Source organism: Embiotoca jacksoni, unplaced genomic scaffold (genome assembly GCF_022577435.1).
Source record: "Embiotoca jacksoni isolate LCO1_2020_lvr unplaced genomic scaffold, fEmbJac1.0.p SCAF_15, whole genome shotgun sequence".
Taxonomy (NCBI): Eukaryota; Metazoa; Chordata; class Actinopteri; family Embiotocidae; genus Embiotoca; species Embiotoca jacksoni.
In genome coordinates this window covers 14,089,135-14,109,555 of record NW_027185285.1, presented here as the reverse complement: position 1 = coordinate 14,109,555, position 20,421 = coordinate 14,089,135, and the positions used below count along the sequence as shown (strand labels likewise).

The 20,421-nt window shown below is 42.3% G+C and overlaps 2 protein-coding genes across 2 annotated transcripts; both read left to right on the top strand.

Annotated features, from left to right (window-relative positions):
- The first annotated feature begins 570 nt into the window (after nucleotides 1-570).
- On the top strand, nucleotides 571-9,920 carry LOC138198377 (uncharacterized). Its single transcript, XM_069149757.1, has 12 exons — nucleotides 571-871; nucleotides 1,344-1,455; nucleotides 1,853-1,946; nucleotides 2,224-2,278; nucleotides 2,593-2,733; nucleotides 3,728-3,888; nucleotides 5,450-5,548; nucleotides 5,659-5,804; nucleotides 7,469-7,640; nucleotides 7,723-7,835; nucleotides 8,984-9,068; nucleotides 9,157-9,920. The coding sequence occupies exons 1-12, from the start codon at nucleotides 754-756 to the stop codon at nucleotides 9,214-9,216; spliced, it is 1,356 nt and encodes a 451-aa protein (XP_069005858.1). The 5' UTR covers nucleotides 571-753; the 3' UTR covers nucleotides 9,217-9,920.
- Nucleotides 9,921-11,590: 1,670 nt separating this feature from the next.
- rabep2 (rabaptin, RAB GTPase binding effector protein 2) lies at nucleotides 11,591-19,801 on the top strand. Its single transcript, XM_069149756.1, has 12 exons — nucleotides 11,591-12,013; nucleotides 13,662-13,817; nucleotides 15,440-15,510; nucleotides 15,600-15,980; nucleotides 16,092-16,187; nucleotides 16,287-16,385; nucleotides 16,859-16,972; nucleotides 17,382-17,460; nucleotides 17,581-17,592; nucleotides 17,850-18,004; nucleotides 18,715-18,831; nucleotides 18,955-19,801. The coding sequence occupies exons 1-12, from the start codon at nucleotides 11,968-11,970 to the stop codon at nucleotides 19,057-19,059; spliced, it is 1,431 nt and encodes a 476-aa protein (XP_069005857.1). The 5' UTR covers nucleotides 11,591-11,967; the 3' UTR covers nucleotides 19,060-19,801.
- Nucleotides 19,802-20,421: the final 620 nt, after the last annotated feature.

Below are 20,421 nucleotides of genomic sequence, written 5' to 3'. Positions count from 1 at the left end.
TCAAACTAGACAGCCTCTTGCTCAGATAACAACCAGCAATACTGCATTATCACTGCAGTCGTAGAGATGGACAAAAACGGAGTACATTTACTTTATATACTGTATTTTCACATGAAAAATAGTTTGTACAGAGTGTGATGTTGTTGATGGGGAAATTGTCTGTTCATCGATCAGCCAGCTGTGACAGAAAGATCTTAAGGTATCATCACTTATAAATGGCTGTATTTTCAGGTAGTGGTGCCACAGATAAAACGATGCACATTCTTTACTGCAGATTTATTGCAGATTATGATTGCATTAGTGACAGTCTGGTTAAAAGCACATCATTTCTATATTTCTCCCTTAGAAATGATGCATCACTTTTGATCAGGCTGTGGATTTCAGCACACAATGTTAAGTGTGTCTAATTAGGAACACTTTTCGTCCTATTTTTCCATTCTGTGATGGGGACCATTTATTTAATTTCACGTATTGCAAATGCCTTCTTTCATTTCCATTTCTCCCTTTTGTGTTTCAGTAAAACATGTTAGCTGTAGTTCATGTCTCGTGAACTACATTACCCAAAAGCCCGCGCGAGGAAAGCCGCCCGAGCTGACGACGTGGCTGCGGGACGTCCTCCATCCAGCGCCACAGCGGACCGGGGCGATTCAAAACAGGCAGGCTGGCTTTTTGTTAGTAGTTAGTCCAAGGAGTCCTGTGATTTAGACACACGAACAAACCTCTCTGAAACTTCGAGGTCGTCATTTTGTAACGATGTCTGGAAAGATCAAGAACCGAAGTGCCGCGAACGCAGACTTGATATCCGGCGGCGTGTCCTGCGATGAGCGCATCTTGCGGGATTGTCATCAACTGTACGCGGAGCCGGACAGTGGTGAGTTGGCCGGCAGGAACTTCCAGGACTCATAAATCCGACCAAACATTCACCTGGTTTGATAAGTAACGACACGAAGCCTGGAGCCAGCCGGAGGTTAGCTAGCTGTTCCAGACTCGGGGTGGGCTAACTGTTAGCCAAGTTAAGGATTTAGTGATTTTGTTTTTGTGGTGACGTTGCATTAGCCAGCGTTAGTGCTAGTTACGTTAATCAGCCACCCTGCTAACCATGAGTCAATGGTGATGTAACATCTTGAACTGTTTCAGCATGCAGGAGGCATTTTAGCCAGCGGCGTCCTCATTAGATAAATCACCTGTCTTGAGTTTTTATTTATTTTTTTTATAAACTGCTGAAATGTTTGTGGACTCCTGGCTGCTTTCTTGGATCCTAGAGATGCAGCCACAGCTTCATGATGCTTGAGAGATGGATCCTTACTTTGTTTTGAAGCTGTCCCTGCTCCTGTTTCCTTCAGGGCTGATCACTGTGGCTGAATCAGTGGGTCTGAAGCTGCTCCCACCCAGGAAAAAAATCAACGTGATGCTGATGGGTAACCACTCTGCTGGGAAAAGTTCCTTCATCAACTGGTAAATACATTTGACAATTATGCATAAGTGTGTACCCGTGGTTCGACAGAAGTCTTCACACAGAAGAATAAAGTGCTCCATCGCTGCCGAACCAAATGATGATACCGTGTTGGGAAGATCTAACAGGCCCGGCTGGTGCGCCCGATGTGAGCTGAGTCGGTCCAGCTTCATCTGTTTGTAGCATCCAGCCCGATCCCTCCTGGCTGCTTTAAATGTAGTTTAAATGACAAATGGCTTCTACGATGAGTACAATGAAGTTCTCAATGTGAATACTTGTGTCAGTCAACACAGATTATTCTACAGTGGAATGATTTTGGTTGTGTTTTTTTTTTCCTCCTTGATGCATCACTTCACTGTTTGATGTATTTGTTGTTGCTCTGTTTGTTTTGTTGATCAGGTATGTGGAGGAGCACATCCAGCGCACCGGAGTGGCCATCGAGACCCAAGGCTTCAGCTTTGTTACAAGCGGACGCAAGAGAGAATCTCTCACAGTGAGTGCTACAGCACTTGTTTTTGTGTCCTCAAAAGTAATTTAAAAGCTGGCACTTTAAAAAAAAAAACGCACATCTCGTTCTCAACATCAGCTATTTTTTTTAAATTATTTTATCGTCGTGTCAACCACTCGCTTTTTCTCCAAGTCACATCTCACTGTAGTGATTTATTAAGTGAACCCAAATGAGTTATTCTCTAGATATTTCAGTGCTTCTCGAGTACCTTACATCTGGTTTACAAACTACATCCAACAGATCCATTTCTGTGTTTATTTAGGGGAATGCCACCCTTCATCTCTATCCACACTTCAAGCCTCTGCAAGAGTTTAAAGGTGAGAGTTTTAAGTTTGCATCATGCAGAGAGATTTGTTATAAATGTTTTAGTTTGTTCACGTTAGAATTCATTCAACACCTGTTGAGGATGCAGCAGCGTTTATATTCCATAAACAACACTGATGGCACCATGAATCAAACATAGTTAACATGTGTTGAAGCAGTAGTCGAACCCATTGGTTAAAGTATTTGATGTAGCACTCAAAGACAGGAGCTTGTTATCAGACTAATGTTATTTGATCTGTGAAACGTCACTGTTTTTGTTTTGTTTTTTTGTCTCTTCACAATTGTCTGATGTTGAATTTCTCTCCAGGTGTTTCTGAGTACCTGAGCACGGAGATCTGCACATCGCGACAGAAACGCTTCAGCCTGGTGACATTTGTGGATTCGCCCGGCTTGGTGGACGGTGATATGAAGTACCCGTTCGACGTGGACGAGGTTCTTCTATGGCTGGGTGGGTTACCGGCCACGACGTCATGTTTGCTGTTGTTGTGATTTCGTTATTGAGGGTGCTCTGAGGTCTCGTGGTAGCTGTTATTTTAGTTATGAGTTATTTTAAATGGTGTTCTTAACCTAATATAGCCTGAGAGAGATAGACACTATTCTGTCATTAATATTATTATTAATTTGACACCATTTGTTTATTATATGAAATTAATGTGAAAAACCAACTTCAAGAGGTAGCAGTCCTGGGTTGATCTAAAATTTAAAATGCAGTGCGCAGTTTGTTAGTGCTTTTATTTTTTGTATTGAGCTAGAATAAAATCGGTTTGTAATTGTACCAGTGAGAGCTTTTTCCTCTTTTAACTGCTGGTCCACCGCTTACCATGTGAACTAACTTTGAGGAAAGAACATCAGACAGCAATGTTTGATGTGACGCATTGACTTTATGTAAAAGTGGACGTTGCTTTGAAAAATGAGGGCAATTCAGAAGTGTCTTAAACTGCAATACCATCAAGTGCCACTAGAGGTCGGCTCCAAAAAGCTTCGGTCTCCAACTTCTATCATGAAATTCTCAGTCAATACAAATGTTTTGTATGTCATTCACTAAATTCACTCTTCCAGATTAGTGTTCTGGCCGTTCATCTGAAAATGATATCTTCATTAGTTTGAAAAAAGAAAAAAAAGCTCCAAAAAGCTGTGTTTTGGAGGTCTGTTTGATTGACAGGCCTGTGGTGCAGTGAGGTTACGGCTATTGGTGGGCGGGACGTAGTGTCGCCGGAGTTCCAATCAGATCGAGTCACATCCCCCCGCTTGCCCTCGCCCAAATATGGTCACTTCCTGCTCCGAACCGAAAATCTGAACTCGAGGCTTCGTAACGGCCGTTCACAAACCAATGGGTGACGTCACCGCCGCTTGGTGTGACGTCACATTTTTGTTATAATGCCGTTTAATGTGATAAGAAATGAATAGCTTAAAATAACGGCCTTTCTCACTGTCACTGTCAGGTGATCTGTGTGACCTGATCCTGGTCTTCTTTGACCCCATGGGTCAGGCTCTGTGCAAGCGCACCCTCAACATTGTGGAGAGCCTGAATGAGAAACATGGGGACCGGCTGCACTTTTACCTGAGCAAGGCTGACGAGGCCGGAGGAGAGTCGGACAGACAGGTAAACAACAGCTCAGTGTAAATATGTGTTACATTCATCTCCATTCAGCTGAACTAAAGTACACTATTTACTCAGTAATGGAGAAGCCTTGCTCACACTGCCTGTCATAAATTGTGATGTACATCACCACTGGTGCAGTACAGATCCAAAAGCACTGATCTGGAACACGAGAGAAAAGTAATATTAAAGTCTGTAGATTTTCAAAACACTTCATTTATAAGAGATGAAAAAAACAACTTTTTAAGCAGGTTTTCCTGCGATGCTCTTAGACAGATGTGAGTACAGTCGAGAGGCAGGAAACCACCCAAACGTTATCTGATCAGAGCCCTGAAACCACAGAAATGCACACCAAATCAAGGAAATAAAACTCTCGGTATGAGTTCGTGGTTTCATGTTTATTAGCGCTGTTCGACAGGTGTTTGAGCTTCAGGTTGGGAAGCAGTGACAGCTGAGAGAAGAGCAGACTGATAGCTTTGGATGGGAAATACATTGTGTTGCTATGTTTCTGAAAAGTGTGCAGATTCATTTTTGTGGTTTTATGTATTAATACAGTTTGTCAGGAGTGACTTACAGTCTCTAATCTCTTCACGAGCTTCTGCATTGATCCAACACATCTGGAATGTGTCTCGTCTCTGCTATATTTTGAGGGAACAGCAGGATTTTCACGCATGCTAATGTTACATAAAACATAAACAACATAAAATGTGTGATCAAAAAAAAAAAAAAAGAGTTCTGAGACTGTTCCTGTTGCACACAAACGGAGAGCAGCGCAATAAAACCCACGGAGCAAGAGGAAGTAACACATTTTGTGAATAAGTGTAAGTATGGGAGGATGTTTGCGTTGTCGCAGGTGAGAAACTTGCACTGTGAGCGTGCGTGTTGTCATTTGGAGAACAGAGGTGCCATAGCACCACAATTAAAACCGTTTTCCTCCAGCTCAGGTGCTGATGTCGAACAAGCAGCTCGTACAGGAAAGTTATTGCTTTGCAGTGATCTGTGTATCGCTGTGCTGCGCGACAGGAGGAGTTTTCACACCTTGAAATAACCAGATTGAGAGCACACGTGGCCTTAACTTGCATCAAGTAAACGGTGACTTAATGTTGGACGTTTATTAATGCTAACAGCGGCGCTCTTTGCGTTTAATTTGTGCCGAGTTGACGTTTTCAGACACACTCGGGTCATTTCCTTCCACCTGTGGAGTTGGCTTCGCATTTAGCCTCGTGGAACATGAAAGGTGCTCATGAAATAGGCTTCAGTACAAGGGTCCGTGTGTTTTAAGTGTTTCCAGCATGTTGCTTCATGTCCATATATCTGTGTGGAAGCTTCACTTTCCCCCCCCTGCTGTGCTCACACACGTATTATCAGACCTCTAAAAGGACAGATAACCTAAAATAGAACAGCTCCTCTTCATGTGAGATCATGTGGGTGGCTGGAAGATGCTGTTAAATGTCTTTAACGCAAAAGGTCTATTTCAGGTATGTAGAAGTGGAGAAAGCGTGAAGAGTAAGAAATGGACATTCACTGGCATTAATAAGCGTTTGTGTCCCGTGACCCCGTTCAGAGAGTCATGATGCAGATCGTCCAGGAGCTCTGCAAGCGACCGGGACTCAACAAATGTGGCTTTGACATGCCCACCATCTACATCCCCAACCCCAGCAAGGTGAGAGCTCTTCTAAATGAGCATCAGCTTCCTCTGTACACCCACTGGTCTAATTACTGTAACGATTACAGTATAAACTCGCCGATCACATGGACTGTTCCTGTTTTCAGCCGAGTCGGTGTGTCAACCAGGTCGAGGAGGTTTGTCGTACCATCGAGAAAACGATCAACCAGACGGTTCAGAACACGCTCAACTCTCTGGAGAAGGACTGCGAGCTCATCAGCGAGGCCATCACGGATACACTCAGTAACGACAGGTAACGCGTCACGCAAACTTTATTTCTATGGCACTTTTCATGCAGGTTAACGCAGTTTTAACAAATGATTGACAGGTGCAGACTTGCAAAGAAATACAGCAATATAACAATTGCACTCTTTGTTTGCAGTAACGTCCCACTCTAGTCGTCCTGATTGCTCCGTCCTGTTCTTCTAAATAACGTCATGTCGTAGCTGGTACTGACACGCCGAGGTTGATCTGGTTTGGGCCAAGTCACGGGATATCAGGGGGATATGTGTGCATGTTTAAATTTGAGTTGCCATTTATAAAAATGTGATGTTTTCCATGTGTGTAGCTCTAACGTTACTTAGCTAGTACACATATGTGTATGTTTGGTAGCATTAGTGGTCACTGACAGAAATGAAAAAAATTAGCTTATTAGGTTGGCAGCTAATTACTATTATTGTTAGATAAATTATTTTCCTCTGCTACCAGTATTTAGACGTGTATTTCATTTCTTTCAATATTGGCGCAACTGGGGGAGGGGACGGGGACAGGGGACGTCTCAGCCTGTTGTTAACAGAAATGTTGCCGTTTCTTGTTTGAGTTTATTTATCGTAGGGACCATGTACAGAATACATTCATCTCAAAAAGAGAGGAGATGCTCTGTGTGGTGGAAATGAATTCAAAAGCATCTCAAGCTCGCTGTCGTTTGAGTATTTATTACAAGATGAAATATGGAAAATTATACGAGCGTACAAATCGTCAAACATGAGCCGAGCGAGTACGTCAGGTACAAACAGAGTCACAGGAACACTTATTCAGCTGAATCGTTTTGGAGAGAGTTTCTACACTCGCGGAGAGTCCAGAAAGTCTGACCCCCCCCCCCCCCCCCCCTTGTGAGGAGAGCGGCCTTATATCCACGTCAGGAGGCGCCCTCTTCTCCACCCCCGAAGGCGCTCAGCATATACATCCATCATTGGTCATATGGACATATGGACCGTGGATTCCAGTTGAGAAAGGTCACGCGTGTGCTGCGGGGTAGAAAAACACTGCTGAACTTAAACACGGATTCGATTACATAGAAGGGACATGTGGTTCAGATATACCTGTTTTCCCTTCAAGAACGCACTGTTGATACAAGGACATAGGGTCAGCTACAGATCAGTTACATAGGATGAATTGTCCTCCGACACTCTGTACCAGATTTAGCTACTAGCTAATCTCCATCTGCAGCTGTTCAGTCAAACGGCAGCCACTTTTTGTGTTTATTATAGGTCATGAAATTTCAGCTTTTTAGTCGGTGAAAGTCTGAATCTGACATTTGAGTGGGAACTCTGCATTGCTCACCGAGGAGCTGGTAAAAATGGCTCATCCTCTTATCTTATTAAGAAAGCATGTCAACTTTTTGAGATTTTCAACCCAGTCTGCTCCACAGATTGCACCGTTTGTCCGTCCATGTCACTTTTAGTGAATCTGCACTGAAAAAGGAGTTTCCTGGAAAGACTGAAATGGAAGAATTACTTACTTTCCTTGAGGTGTTTAGTGAAATAGGACTTTGTGTTGTTTTTAATTTTTTTAAAGCAGTGTCATTGAGCCTCGTTCATTTTGACCGGAAGCTCGGCCCCGTGCGGCGAAGCCCACTCGCACACGGTCAGTCGGTGATGCCGTCAGAGAATAACTTGAAATCCTCCGGTCTCGCAGGCAGACCAGTTTTGAGAACCGACGTGGACGCTGCAAGAGCTGCTTCCTGACCCTGCTGGGCTTCAGCGTCCCGCTGGCTCTCATGGCCTTACTGCTGCTGGGCTCTCTGTCCCAGGAGCTGCTGGACATGGTTGTGGGCCACCAGGGCACCGAGGCCCTCTCGCTCTACCTCGTGAGTGTCCGAGCGCCGTGGTTTTGTTGTCTCCGTGCGAAGCGGTGAAAGTCTGATCACGGCTGCTCGTGTTGCTCCGCAGGCTCCCGCGGTGAAGACGTTCGAGTCCCTCTCTGTGGAGCAGCAGCTGTACGGCTGCGGTGGACTCGTCCTCCTGTCCTTCCTCTTGCTCCTCGTCGCACGCTTCTCCTTCAGGTAGGAGAACTTCTCCGTGTCATCACAGCTGTTAGTCGAGCAGTTCTCAGTTCGCTGCTGTTACCACATCACCATCGTTATTTATTGTAATATTTGTTATTTTTTATACTTGGGGTCTGATGTACTAAGATCTCAAATAAAAGGTACCGAATTGCGTGTTGTTTTTCCCCCCCCCCAAAGTTTGCACATTGACATCCCAACAGCGACGCCTACATGACTGGCATGACCCAGAGGCAAGAAAATGCTGAGTCGTAGGAAGTTTTGTCATTGTTTATTTTGCGTGGCGCCTCCTTGTTCGATAACTCAGAAATGTCATCGCTGGACAGACGATCTGTCTGAAGGATTTATGCCTCTGAGAATCTCTACGTATTCTTTGGTTTCTCTGTCGTCTCCTTCTCACCACAATAAGAGCTGACGTCTCTCCTGATGTGCATCTGATTAATATGCTCCTTTCAGTCGTACTGAAATAGACACGCAATCACATCATAAATATCATTACAGGTGCTGAATTGATATATTTGCATTTCCCCTCCCAGTATTTTGCACGTTCAAGCAGAAACGCCCAATATTACATATGCACGCAGGCCAACAAGCAAAATGTATATCGTATATTAAATATCTATATAAATAAATGTATATTATATATATATATAAAATATATATATATATCGTGTATTAAAGACGCAATCCTCTCTGCACGTTGTCAGTAGATCAGCTTGGAATTTAGTTTTTTCCCCAAAGTGCACCTTTATCATTATTTTGTATTAATATTTATATTTGGTAGTACATTTCTTTTCTTGCTTTCACCAATAAACATTTTGGGCTATTTTTTTTGTTGTCATTTTATCAACAAAATTCTTTGAGAGAAAAACTTTATTTATTTATTTTTTTTTTTAAGTAAATTGTTAGTTGCACTCCTGTAGTTCAGGTTTGTACTGTTCACAGCATTCTTACATCTTATTCTTTTTGGTTATGTATTTAAATCGTTCTGAAGCTAGTTGCTCGTTAAGCAGCTGCAGGTGATTGTGGATTTGCAAGCTTGCTTTTACAAAAAAAGGCAAAAAACAAAATGTTTAGCTTTCCGACTTCGGCGTGCACGATTACAAATCTGAACAAACCCTTGAACTTCCCCTTTTAACTCTTTGCAGAACTCGACCGACTCTGTCAGGCAAACAGAAAAGGCAACTGCAGGAGAAGCTGGAGTACGTTCAGGAGGTGGTCAAGTCCAAAAAGGTAGTGTGTGTGTGTGTGTGTGTGTGTGAAACGTAACTGGAAATAAATTAATTGTTTGGTTATTAATGCTTTATTTCCTTCCTTCCAGAAAAAGCTGTACGAAGAATATTTGCGTCAGAGTGTCAGCGATCACGACATGAACTTGTGAAGAAGACGGCGTCCTCTGCAGCCTCCTCACGGTGACGTCGGACCAGATGAAGTCATGTCTTTGCCGAGGTTTCACACCAGCTGCCACGTGACTCCGACCACTCAGTCCATGTGTATCTTTCTCTTTGTTACAAGCATGGTACATTCATATAAACCCATCCAAACACTGGTGCTCGGAGTACTATGAAGTACTACATCGGATTATTTGACCTCTGTAACGTACTGTTAAACTACACTACCTGCAGATTAGATGAACTTCTGTTACTGACCACTTTCTTGTAAGCATTTCTAGCCGCTGCTCCACTCACCTCACAGGAAGTCAGGCTTCTACCACTTTAAGATATTTTTTTTTTAAATTCCAAACTATTTATAATATTACTTTATTAGGGAAATTGTATTTTTGGTTTAACAGCATATAGCATTGGTTTGTGTGAGTCACTTTATATGAGCTACTGTTTTTGAGGACTTTCACCAGCATTTTCTGCAGTACTTTGACTGCTTGGTTTCTACAGCTTTGTGTTAATCCACATCTGAATGTCTTTGGATCAGCTCGCATGAAAAATACTCAACTATTTGCTGCTGAAGATTGTGAGCCGGCAATTGAAAGCGTTACCAGTGACCAAATCAACTTTTTGTATTTTCTTTCTACATTGTGACCATGTTTTGATTAATATTGATTAAATGACGTTGAGTATAAAAAAACAAATGAGGCTTCTTTTTTTTTTGTTTTTTTTTTTGCCTAAGCTTAAGAAAAAGATTTTCCTACACGAGCACTTTTAACTTTTACCATTTCATCTTTTCTTTTTGTGCTTCTAAATTGTTTTGAATTTAGGTTAAATTAAAAAAATTTCAGACACAGGCTAGAAGACCTTAAACTTGGTCTCTAAAGGAAATTACTGCTTCGGAGGGACTGTTGGCTTCATGAAAGAACGTACTTCGTATCCTGATTTTTTTTTTTTTCAAATTGAAGTCAGGATATGTTTTGACTGATTTCTTTTTGAAAATCTCTTATTTTTACATCAGCATTTTAAGTCTCAGAGTGTCAATTATATAGAAATAAAAACGAGTTCTGGAGTGAAACACTCAAGTTGTTTTTGAGGATCTCATTGTGTACACCCATATTCCCTTTGTCCTTGTGCTCTCCAGTTTCACTCGACTGCAAAACGTCAGGTGGCGGCAGGATGATTTCATTTGTAGAAATCAGATATCCAGATGAGAATCGAAGACGGACGTGTAAGATAGACGAGGACGGGAAAGGCGAGTCAAATCAATTCTATAAATAGATCCACTTTTTGTGAGCGGGTGTGGCAGTATGGATTCATACTCGCATTCACCTAAAAGCAGTTTATTAGTATCACCATCTCCACTCTCCCGGTTTGTTGATAACACAGGCATTTTGGAATCTGTGTAGTTTTGAATATAAAAGCAAACACAGGAAATGACCGGCCCTGTACAGTCATGCTTTTGTTAAGAAAAGGAAGCAGGTGCAAAATGACAAAAGTACAATTTCAGGACCTATTGCTGTTTTTTTTTGTGTTTTTTTTTTAATTCACTTGTCGATGTAAAACAAATGAGCTTGTCCTCCTGTTCTTCACCCTTCACTAGGCGGGTGGTAGAGCAAGAAACATCACAAGTCTCTTTCTAATTCACTTGTTAGTTTGAGTTGTTGTACACAGTGTATTACTCATTTGAATCAAATATCTATCAATACACTACATACTTAAATTACCTTTCACTTAGAGGGACAAAAGAGGAGCCGACATGATGTCGGCATGCAGGATGAGAAGCGACCCACCTCCTCTGTGACCTAGTTGCCTCAGAACAGACGTCATGCTGCAGAATGTGAGGGCCAAAGCTAAATGCTAAAACACCGACTAGTATTAATATTTCTAAAATGCAGGTGAATCTGAGAAAGGCAGATTTATTGTTGTATTTATTTGTGTCAATACATGTGCTCTTTATTTTAAAAATGGGCTTTTCAGACTTAACATAAGCAATCGTGTTGGGAGAATAACCTCAGTCATCACATACAGTGCATTAAAATGGAAACAATATAAAACAACTTCAGATTATTATACATATTATATTATCTACATCAAATGAACATCCAACCCTCCTCAATAATACCACCAGTCCTCCAGCAGAGGGTACACGTATTTAATGTGAACACAGATTCATCATTTGGCATTACACTTAACCTACTTTATATTTTAATTATTATTATTATTGTTTCATGACTGCAAATGAAAAATGATCATAAACTTTATTATTTAGTTTTTGGCTGAATACAGCAATTAAATAAATCTCACAGTTCTCCAAATAGACAAGTCAGTGATGTCTGAATTAGGTTGTTGGTGATGGTTAGACTACAGGGACAGACAAATAGTATTTTGTCATTGTTGGTTGTATAACATTCAATTTAAAGGAATTCCAGTTCTGTAAACAACAGCAGTATATTTTTGACGTGGATGTTGGGGATAGATGAGCTCCAGGGAGGACGTGGCTGCTGCACATCTAAAACCCGGGAGTCTTTTCTTTCACTCCGACCGGCATGAAACGGAGCAGGCGTTTTGTGAACAGGAAGGAGGTTGACGTGTTTTCCGCAGGCTGAGACCGGGGAAAGTTGTTTCCTGAAGTTGTCACCGAGCTGATCGTTTCAACGCAGAGGTCCTGGTGCTGCTGCAAAATGAGCCGGACGGGTTCCTCCGACTTCTCTCCGAGGTTTTGATCCCGCCGGTGGGCCGACGGACTGATGGAGCTGCCCGACGACAGGATGAACTCCAAGAAGGAAAACACGGGTAATTCAACTCGAACCTCGGCCCGCCTCGGTTCGCTCCCCGGATTGGCTGTGAGGCAACACCGACCGCATTTCACCTTGAATTTTTGAGTAATTATTAACGTGTACTTGTTGCTCGTCTTTCGGTGCGACCTGTTGATTTGAAGCGGCGCTGCTCGGGTCACCGACCAAACGGCCTGTTAGCATTGCTGTCCAAAGAAATGAACGGGCACGGCTAGCCGCATGCTAACGCTCCAACGTTAACGCGATGATGTGCAAGCAGCGGTCCGGGGACCTCTAGAAACCACGGGGGAAAGAGCTGCGTTGGTCCGGATCAAAGTGAGGTTTAATGCGGCTCGGCTGTCGTTTTACTGTGAATATATGAAAGCGTTGCGAGCAACGTTACAATTAAGTTACAATATGAAGTCATGTTGTAGCGTATCTATAAACTAAAGAGTACTCGGAGCCTTTATTGACCTAAATATTCAATATTAAAACATTAGATGACGAGTAAAAGCTCTGCGTCGAAATGTCACCGAAAGCCGAAGTCTCCGTAATTAGCTTAAAGTGTTAAAGTGCGCGTAATGCCCATGGAGAAGGAAATGCTGCCATTTAAATCTGATCAGCAATGCCGGTGACATTTCGGTTCTGTTTTGTTTTGCGTGACAACTTTCAATCAGTAACAAGTGAAGCCTGCAGAAATCTGAGCAAATGACACATTTTGTTGATTTTTTTTTTTTTTTTTTTTTTTTTGAAGTGAAGGAAGTAAATAAGTCTTTCGTTTCTTCATTTGGGGATCTTCAGCCAATCTTCCTTTTTCGGATCACTTCACTTTGAGATATTTTGAGGCTGTCTCAGCATTTTTAACATCAACCTACAGATTGTCAATGATGTCAGGAGGGAAATGTGACGACATCTCCAACATCTTCAGGAATGCTCGAGGTCTTTGTTGGATTATTATCCGCTTGTAAAAGTCAGGCGACTTTCACTTCCAGTTCCTCCACTGACCGAATGACATTTGAATCCGTGATCTGACGTTTGGAGGAATCCCTTCTTCTTTCTGTCAATGAGATGGTTCTTGTGAACCGGGCCGCTGCACAAAACCAAAGCACCATATTTCCACTTTCATGCTCAACAGCTGTCAAGATGCTCTTCCGTTCCTGTTCCTGTTTTCTTAGCTGATTGTGGCCAAATAGATACACGTTAACTTCATCTGTCCACAAACCTCGTTTCTATCCAGATGTTGCTTTGCATACTGCAGACAGATTTTTAGGATGAGGTCACTGGTAAGGTTTCTGTTCCTCTTCGACACAGACCTTGTTTCAGTGTGACGGTGCACCACCACTCCCGTGTCAGCTAACCCTTGTTTTAGGTCCGCTGCTGTCATGTGGCGATTTTCCTTTTCCTTTCCAGTGCAGCAAACGCAGCTTTATCTGACTGTTTTCCAGGTCTTGACCTCCACAGTTCCCAAAACTGCCATTTCTTAAGGACATTTTGAATAGTGGAAATTGCTAGCGGGAAACACTTTGTGTTCTCTTTTCTTATTTTTCCACTTCCAAAATACATGAAAAAAATGCGACCTGCCGAAACCCTTGTTGTTTACAACTGTATTTCCAGACATTTCCAATTCCCTTGAAAGGTAAAGAAGGAAACCTGTTTGTCATTTTCAGAGGCGAGCCTGCAGGGCCAGCTAGCCGAGTACCGAGCTCAGGCCGAACACTGGCAGGGCGTGGCGACGATCTGTGAGCTGAGCAAACAGGAGGAACTGGCAGAGCTGCAAAAACAATGTGATCAAGAGATCCAGTCCCTGCAGGAGGCCCTCAGAGGTCAGTGTTCGGCTGGTGCCTTCGTACTTACACGTGCATCATAAGCATGGTTTGTTTGTGACTGTCCTTGTGTGTTCAGTGTCTAATGTTACATAATTAGATTAGATTAGAGTTGGACTTTTTTAATCCCACAGTGGGGAAATTCGGTCGTCACAGCAGCGAAGAAAAACAAAAAGTGCACACAATATGACACGATTTACAAATACGTATAAGATATAAGAAAGAAGATCGATACAAAAAAATATTAAAGAGAAAGATATCAGACTGTAAATAACTGGAAGCTGGATGTCATCATGTGTGTCTCATCTAAAATGATCCACCAAGCGAAACACTTGATTATTCAGTAATTGGCTTCAGGTATTTCAAATTGCTGTAAGTAGGAGAAACACAAGAGAGTACAAGGAAATATATGTCTGCATATATTACATACAAACAAGAATAACTGACACCTTTAAGTAAAAGTTAAGTAAACCTGTTCTGATATGAGAATTTACAGCAACTTTAACAGCTGAAGGCAACGGTGAGCGCTTTTGTTTTCATTCAGCCGTGAATCAGACGACACAAGAGACCTCGGCTGTTATCTTATCACTCAGTCAAGTCAGATATGTACTGAGTCGTGTATTGAGTCAAGTCAGATATGCCTTTACAAGCTCTATAGAAAATCTACAATATAAATTCGACTGCCAGGAATTGGTGCATAACAAAAAAAAAAAAAAAAAAAAAATATATATATATATATATATATATATATACACAGTGAACCCTCGTTTTTCGCGGGGGTTACGTTCCAAATAGAAACCGTGATAGGCGAAATCCGTGAAGTAGTAACCTTTTTTTTTTTTTTTACAATTATTATACAATGAAATACTCCATAATACATTGAAACCAAAGAACAAAACCTTTTTACAGGCCCAAGCATTTGTTTAACAAATAAAAGTACTGTATAAATGTTTTTTTTACAAATAACTACTGTACTGTAAAATAATAATTTTAATCATCAATACGAACTGAAGGCTTCAAATTGCTGAGATCAGCACCGCCCCACTGCGACCCGAGTCATTGGATTAGAACGGGAGAAAATGAAAAATGATTATGAAAAAAACTACAAAGTACAGTAGGACAAATAGTGACTCGCGTGTATTTCACTGCTCTTCTGACTGAGCCGCTGCATCCTGACTCCGCTCTGGAGCGTTTTTTTCTTCTAAAGCCCGCGGTTTAGCCAATCAGAATGCAGAACACAATGCACGATGCAAATCCGTGAAGCAGCGAGACCGTGAAAGGTGAACCGCGTTATAGCGAGGGTTCACTGTATATATATATGTATATATATATATATATATATATATATATATATATATATATGTTTGAGAGCATATTGAGTATAAACATGGCAGTACTGTACTCAAACCATAACTGCAGTAAGTGCATCCACATGTATTTGTGACTGTGATGGGAAACGCCTCAGTTTAAAATCAAAAACCTTAAACCTTAAAAAAATGACACTATTTCGTGACTATTTTTGTCTGCAGACAAAAGCTGAAGGGATCCATTAAAAGTGTATATTCACCCAACTGAGGGATGAATGGTTTCATCATGGTTTTATCGTCCCGTTGTGTTTTCAGAGACAGCAGCGCAGTACGAGGCCAGGATAGCTGTTCTTCAGTCGGTGGAGTGGAGGAGACCCAGCGGACAGGTCAGTGTTCACCTCGTTTCTTTTTCTACAATAGTTTTTTTTTTTTTTTTTTTGACTCAATCCCACCATCTGTTTCCTCCACCTGTTAGATCAGCGGAAGGAAAGGCAGGATGGATGCAGAGGTCTCCAGAAATGGATCCCCGACATCACTCGCCAGGAGCCTGTCAGAGGACGAGGCGGCGGCGGGATCGACGGACAGGACGCGTAGCCAACCGGCGGAGCTCGAGGCGGCGGCGGACGGGGAAGCGGCTCCGCTCACGACGGAGGGCTATTTCTCCCTGCGGCAGTGTGACTCGGCCTCGCTGTCCTCCTTCTCCTTGGACACGCCCTCTCTGCCCCGAAAACTGCACGCTCAGGAAGACACCGACTCGCTGGTCTCCACAGGAACTCTGGTGCCTGAAGCCATTTACCTGCCGCCGGCTGGACACCGGCTGGTCACGCACAACGACTGGGATGGACTCAATGCACAGGTTGGGATTGGAAACTATGTGGTTGCTCTTTTTTAACAACTCACTTGTGGCTTTTTGGTCTGACTCAAAGCTTCGGCGCGGACAAATGACTCCTCACTGTGTGTTGAACAGGTGTCAGAGCTACGAGGGGAGGTGAGTCGGCTGCAGGTGGAGAAAGAGGAGCTGGAGAGAGAGCTGGAGACGCAGACCAACCACACACACAAACAGGTGGGAAACCGTTCCAACGCTCCGTCTTCACAGCCTGGAGAGATCTCGTTCACATGTGCAGACTTACCGTGTAACGTTAATGTGTTCGTGTGTGTTCAGGTGTCAACGCTCCAGTCTCAGGTCCAGACTTCAGAAGCTCTCCTCCAGGACCTGCAGAAGTCTTTCAGCCAATCACAGAATGCCGTCCAGAGCCGGCTGGTGAGTGACATCATGTTGATCCTACGGGGAGGGTCATGTCCCTTGAAGGAATGATTTGATATTTTGGCAAATACAAACTAATGACATGTTATTGAATAAACCAAGGAGATCTAACGTGTTGATTAGTGAGCTGTAGATTTGCTGGCTGCTCTACAGTATTTACTGCACAGACATGAGAATATTATTGATCTTTTTTCATCTAAGTCGGGTAGAAAGTGAAAAAAGATTTTTTCCGAAAATGTTGATCTGTTCCCTTAATTCTTATATAGTTGGTTTCAAGCAGCTTCGACCAAAGATGCCAAGAAAAGATTAGTTTGCAGCATTTCCTACCGCAAACGTGCAAGTCAGAAGCACAACTACTCCTTCATCCATCACACGGTTATTAAGCCGACAATGCAATGTGTGTGTGTATATTTAGAAATAAAATATATATTTAGTCGGACAAAGTTTTTAAATCCTCATTGTTTGTCCAGTCAGAGTTGTCCCTCTCTCAGAGGAAGATGTGCAGCGAGCTGTCCAGACTGAAAGGAGAAGAGGCTGAGGAGGACGTAGCCGACGCCGGCTCATCTCACCAAGCAGCGCTGCATGTACGGTTACTGCTTTAAAGATTCATTCAAACGTGGTAATGTGAAATATTTCACATTGATCAGTCACACCCAACAGATGTTGAAGGTTAGTTTTACATATTGATGGGAAGGGAAGAGAAACCTGTGAGGAGCTTGGTTGTCTCTTCAGACTTCCCCTTTGTTAAGAGCTGCTGCTTTTCTTCAGTCGCAGTAGTTGTTGCGTTGGCTGGAAGTAATTCAACATATTTATTTTGCAGTATTGCAGAACACATGGTGAGATCATGTTTCCGCTTTCATAACTTTTAATGAATTGTCCATGAAAAGCCAATGTACCCTTTAGAAGTCATTGCTGCACAGCTTGAAAGCCAGCAGTTGTGTTTCCACTGCTTACGACGTCAGCGTGAATTCCCTTTTCGACTCCAACCTGCAGGGGGCGCACTGCGAGGAGCGCCTTCGCATCGAGATAGTCAACCTGAGGGAGCAGCTGGAAACTCGCACGGAGGAAAATGGTTTGTGGATTCTTTTATTTTGCGTAGAATTTTGTGTGTCGACGGTCTCGACACTGACACGGTGTTTTTTTTCCCTCCCCTTCTCGCCGCCTCACTTCCCCCACTTGCAACCGCCATCAGACGTTTTAGAGGGTGAGTGGACAACTCATGCTTTATTATTAGACTGGTAACCCAATTAGTGCTTGGTGTAGGGTGACATTTCATACAGACTTATTCAACCTTTTACATTTGTGGCTTCTTTGTTTGGTACGGTGTCATTAAAGCTGATAGAATTGATGGCTGAATCTAAGAGAACGTGTAATAAACTGGAGTAGTCTTTAAAACATCAGTACAGTGATCGGTCTCGGAGCAGGACTTTTACTCTGCCTCGTCTGTGCATCTGTGTGCAGTGCAGCTTTCCAGTCTGAAGACGGAGACGGAGAGGATCCAGGCTCAGAGGGACCAGTTGCAGGCTGAGCTGCTGGCCTGTCGCACTGAACTGGAAGCCCTGCGGGTGGCGCTGTCTCATGTCCAGACCACCAACAAGACGCTCAGCAACGATAAAGTAAATCTGGTTCTGTCGATGCTTATGCAATTATTTTCTGATGAGGTTCTTCGGTAAGGTCTATAAAGGTGTTCGTACCGGTCCCACTCTGACATGAGCTGAATAAGCAGAAATCATAATCCTGATTATTTTCGATTTTCTTTAAAAAAAAAAACGCACCTGAACATGAGGTCAAGCTAACCTGTTGTTTCCAAAGCCACATTTCCTGGAGGGAGTTAAACACATGACTACAATTCCACTTTGTCCATAACAACATAGCAATCCGACGAAGAAGATAACAGCAAGTTATCTTCACATCTTTCAACCCAGTGTTGAAAATGTCTTTTGTCAAGCTGCTGTTTTCAAAGCTCAGAATGAACCTTTATTTTCAATTATGAATTTTGATTATTAATCTCAGTCTAGTAAGTTAGCTAAACATGAATCAATGCGACATTCACCCTGCTTATTGTGACTTTTTCATTAATGTCTCACAATAGCAGCAGTTAGGAAATATTGTTTTCAGTGTCAAATTGTAAAATATGAAGATAAGAGAAAACTGAGCTCAAGAAAATTACTTGTGGACGATATGTTGAAACTGAGACAGTCTTACATTGTGAAATAGCATAACAATCTGCGACTGTCATTTTTGATGCCAGAAATAGGTCTGAAATGTTCAAATGAAACCCAGGAGGTTTAATGTGACTGTTATCTGTTATCGCTGCGTCCGTCAGGCAGCTCTGCACCAACAGTATCTGGAACTGCGCAGCCAATTGATCAGCATGCGCTCGCAGGTCGACACCAGCCAGACCGTACAGAGAGACTTTGTCCAGCTCTCCCAGTCGCTGCAGGTAGGAAACAGTGGGAGAAGTCAACTCTCATCTCCTGTAGACGCTGATATTCACGAGGACTCTCAGGCCACGCGTCAACGACAACGCCGATGATTTACCCGCCGCCTCTCTCTCCCCCTTCAGGTGAAGCTGGAGTTGGTTCGGCAGGCGGAGACTCTGGAACAAGTCAGGGAAGTCCTGGAAGAGGGAGACAGTGAAGCTGCGTCCCCGCCGGCAGACGCCTCGTGAGTTTTAGGAGATGACGTAGGAACCAAAGACCAAAGACCGAAAACAAACGTTCCAAGAGTGACCGAGGAAGTTCCAGTAACCGTGGCAACGTGAAATACGGCCGCGCCGCAAGAGAGACCGCTGGAAGTAGCACAGCTGCCGCGGCTGCCTCTCGTATTGTGACACTGGAAACAGTTGTAAACAGACACGTTGTGTTCTGTGTTGTCTCGGAGGATGATTTGTGTCAGTGAATCAAACTGTTGACCAAAGTGATGTTTGATGAACCGTGAATACTTTGCTAACACTCGACTTTTCATACGTCTAGTAACACCTCTATTCTTGTACTAACACACATGTAAATATGTTCTGTTTGTCAAACTGACAGCTCACTGCAGCAAAACACTCAACCATCCAACACTTTAGTTTGCGTTGTATCAGTAATTAATATGCAAGTCATTCATACTTTTTTGCATATTTGTGAAGGACCTCTTAAATCAGCAGAATACGGTGCAATAATGAAGTGAAGACTTTCCTAAATTAACTGCATTCAAATGTGATTTTTATTATTTATGTAAATATATTAATTTGTTGTCTTTTTATGAAGTCTAGCATTAACATTCCTGTTCTCACTACAACCATTTTATCTTCTAGACTACAAGCAAATCACATATGAATATGGACTAGGAAAGGAGACAAGGAAAGAAATATAAATGTGTAACGTCTTGCTTTTTTTGTTTTATTGTTAATACACAATGGAAACTAATGACAGGTTGTCACATTGTTTCTTCAGCTTTTAAGTTCACAGACAGGTTTACTGGAAAATGGAGAGCTAGAATTTGAATCGATTTGTTACGCAGCATTATTTCATACAATAAGTTTGAATATATAATGTTGTTCTTTAAATCTTAAAATACAACCTTAAAAAAATTGCCTACATGAATGTCATAAAAGGCTGAAATCCCTCAGATAATGAAACAAAGTTTCAAAGAATTAACTTAATTTAATTTAGTCCAATTTTGTGTTCTATCCTAGAAAAGAAAAAAAAAGAATTGAAATAGTACTAAATTATAGATGACACTTTAATCACAGCACCAACAACAGAAACCAGTCTATCACAATATTTACAATTATTTGACTGTTGATCGTTTCCTGAAGAGCTCTTGTTTGAGCTGAGCAGAAAAATGTTGCTAACAAAGTCAAAAACTTGCCCCATAAGTCTGTTTTTGTTCACTGCTTACTACTACATACAGTTACATTGCCATGATGATGACGGTTGCATAACTTTATGGAAGTAGTAACTTCAATGTACAAGATGTTTACCCAAACCATTACCTGACCAGGGTCGTGAATTTAGGAACAACCGAGCTACGTCTGTGGTATCAT

What these genes read in the sequence shown, in the direction of transcription:
- LOC138198377 (XM_069149757.1), top strand. Translation starts at nt 754, where the DNA reads ATGTCTGGAAAGATCAAGAACCGAAGTGCCGCGAACGCAGACTTGATA. An exon ending in GCAAGAGAGAATCTCTCACA is followed by an intron (nt 1,947 to 2,223) that starts GTGAGTGCTACA and finishes GTGTTTATTTAG; the next exon opens with GGGAATGCCACCCTTCATCT. An exon ending in AGGCCCTCTCGCTCTACCTC is followed by an intron (nt 7,641 to 7,722) that starts GTGAGTGTCCGA and finishes GTTGCTCCGCAG; the next exon opens with GCTCCCGCGGTGAAGACGTT.
- rabep2 (XM_069149756.1), top strand. Translation starts at nt 11,968, where the DNA reads ATGGAGCTGCCCGACGACAGGATGAACTCCAAGAAGGAAAACACGG. An exon ending in CCTGCAGGAGGCCCTCAGAG is followed by an intron (nt 13,818 to 15,439) that starts GTCAGTGTTCGG and finishes TTGTGTTTTCAG; the next exon opens with AGACAGCAGCGCAGTACGAG. An exon ending in ATGCCGTCCAGAGCCGGCTG is followed by an intron (nt 16,386 to 16,858) that starts GTGAGTGACATC and finishes TTGTTTGTCCAG; the next exon opens with TCAGAGTTGTCCCTCTCTCA.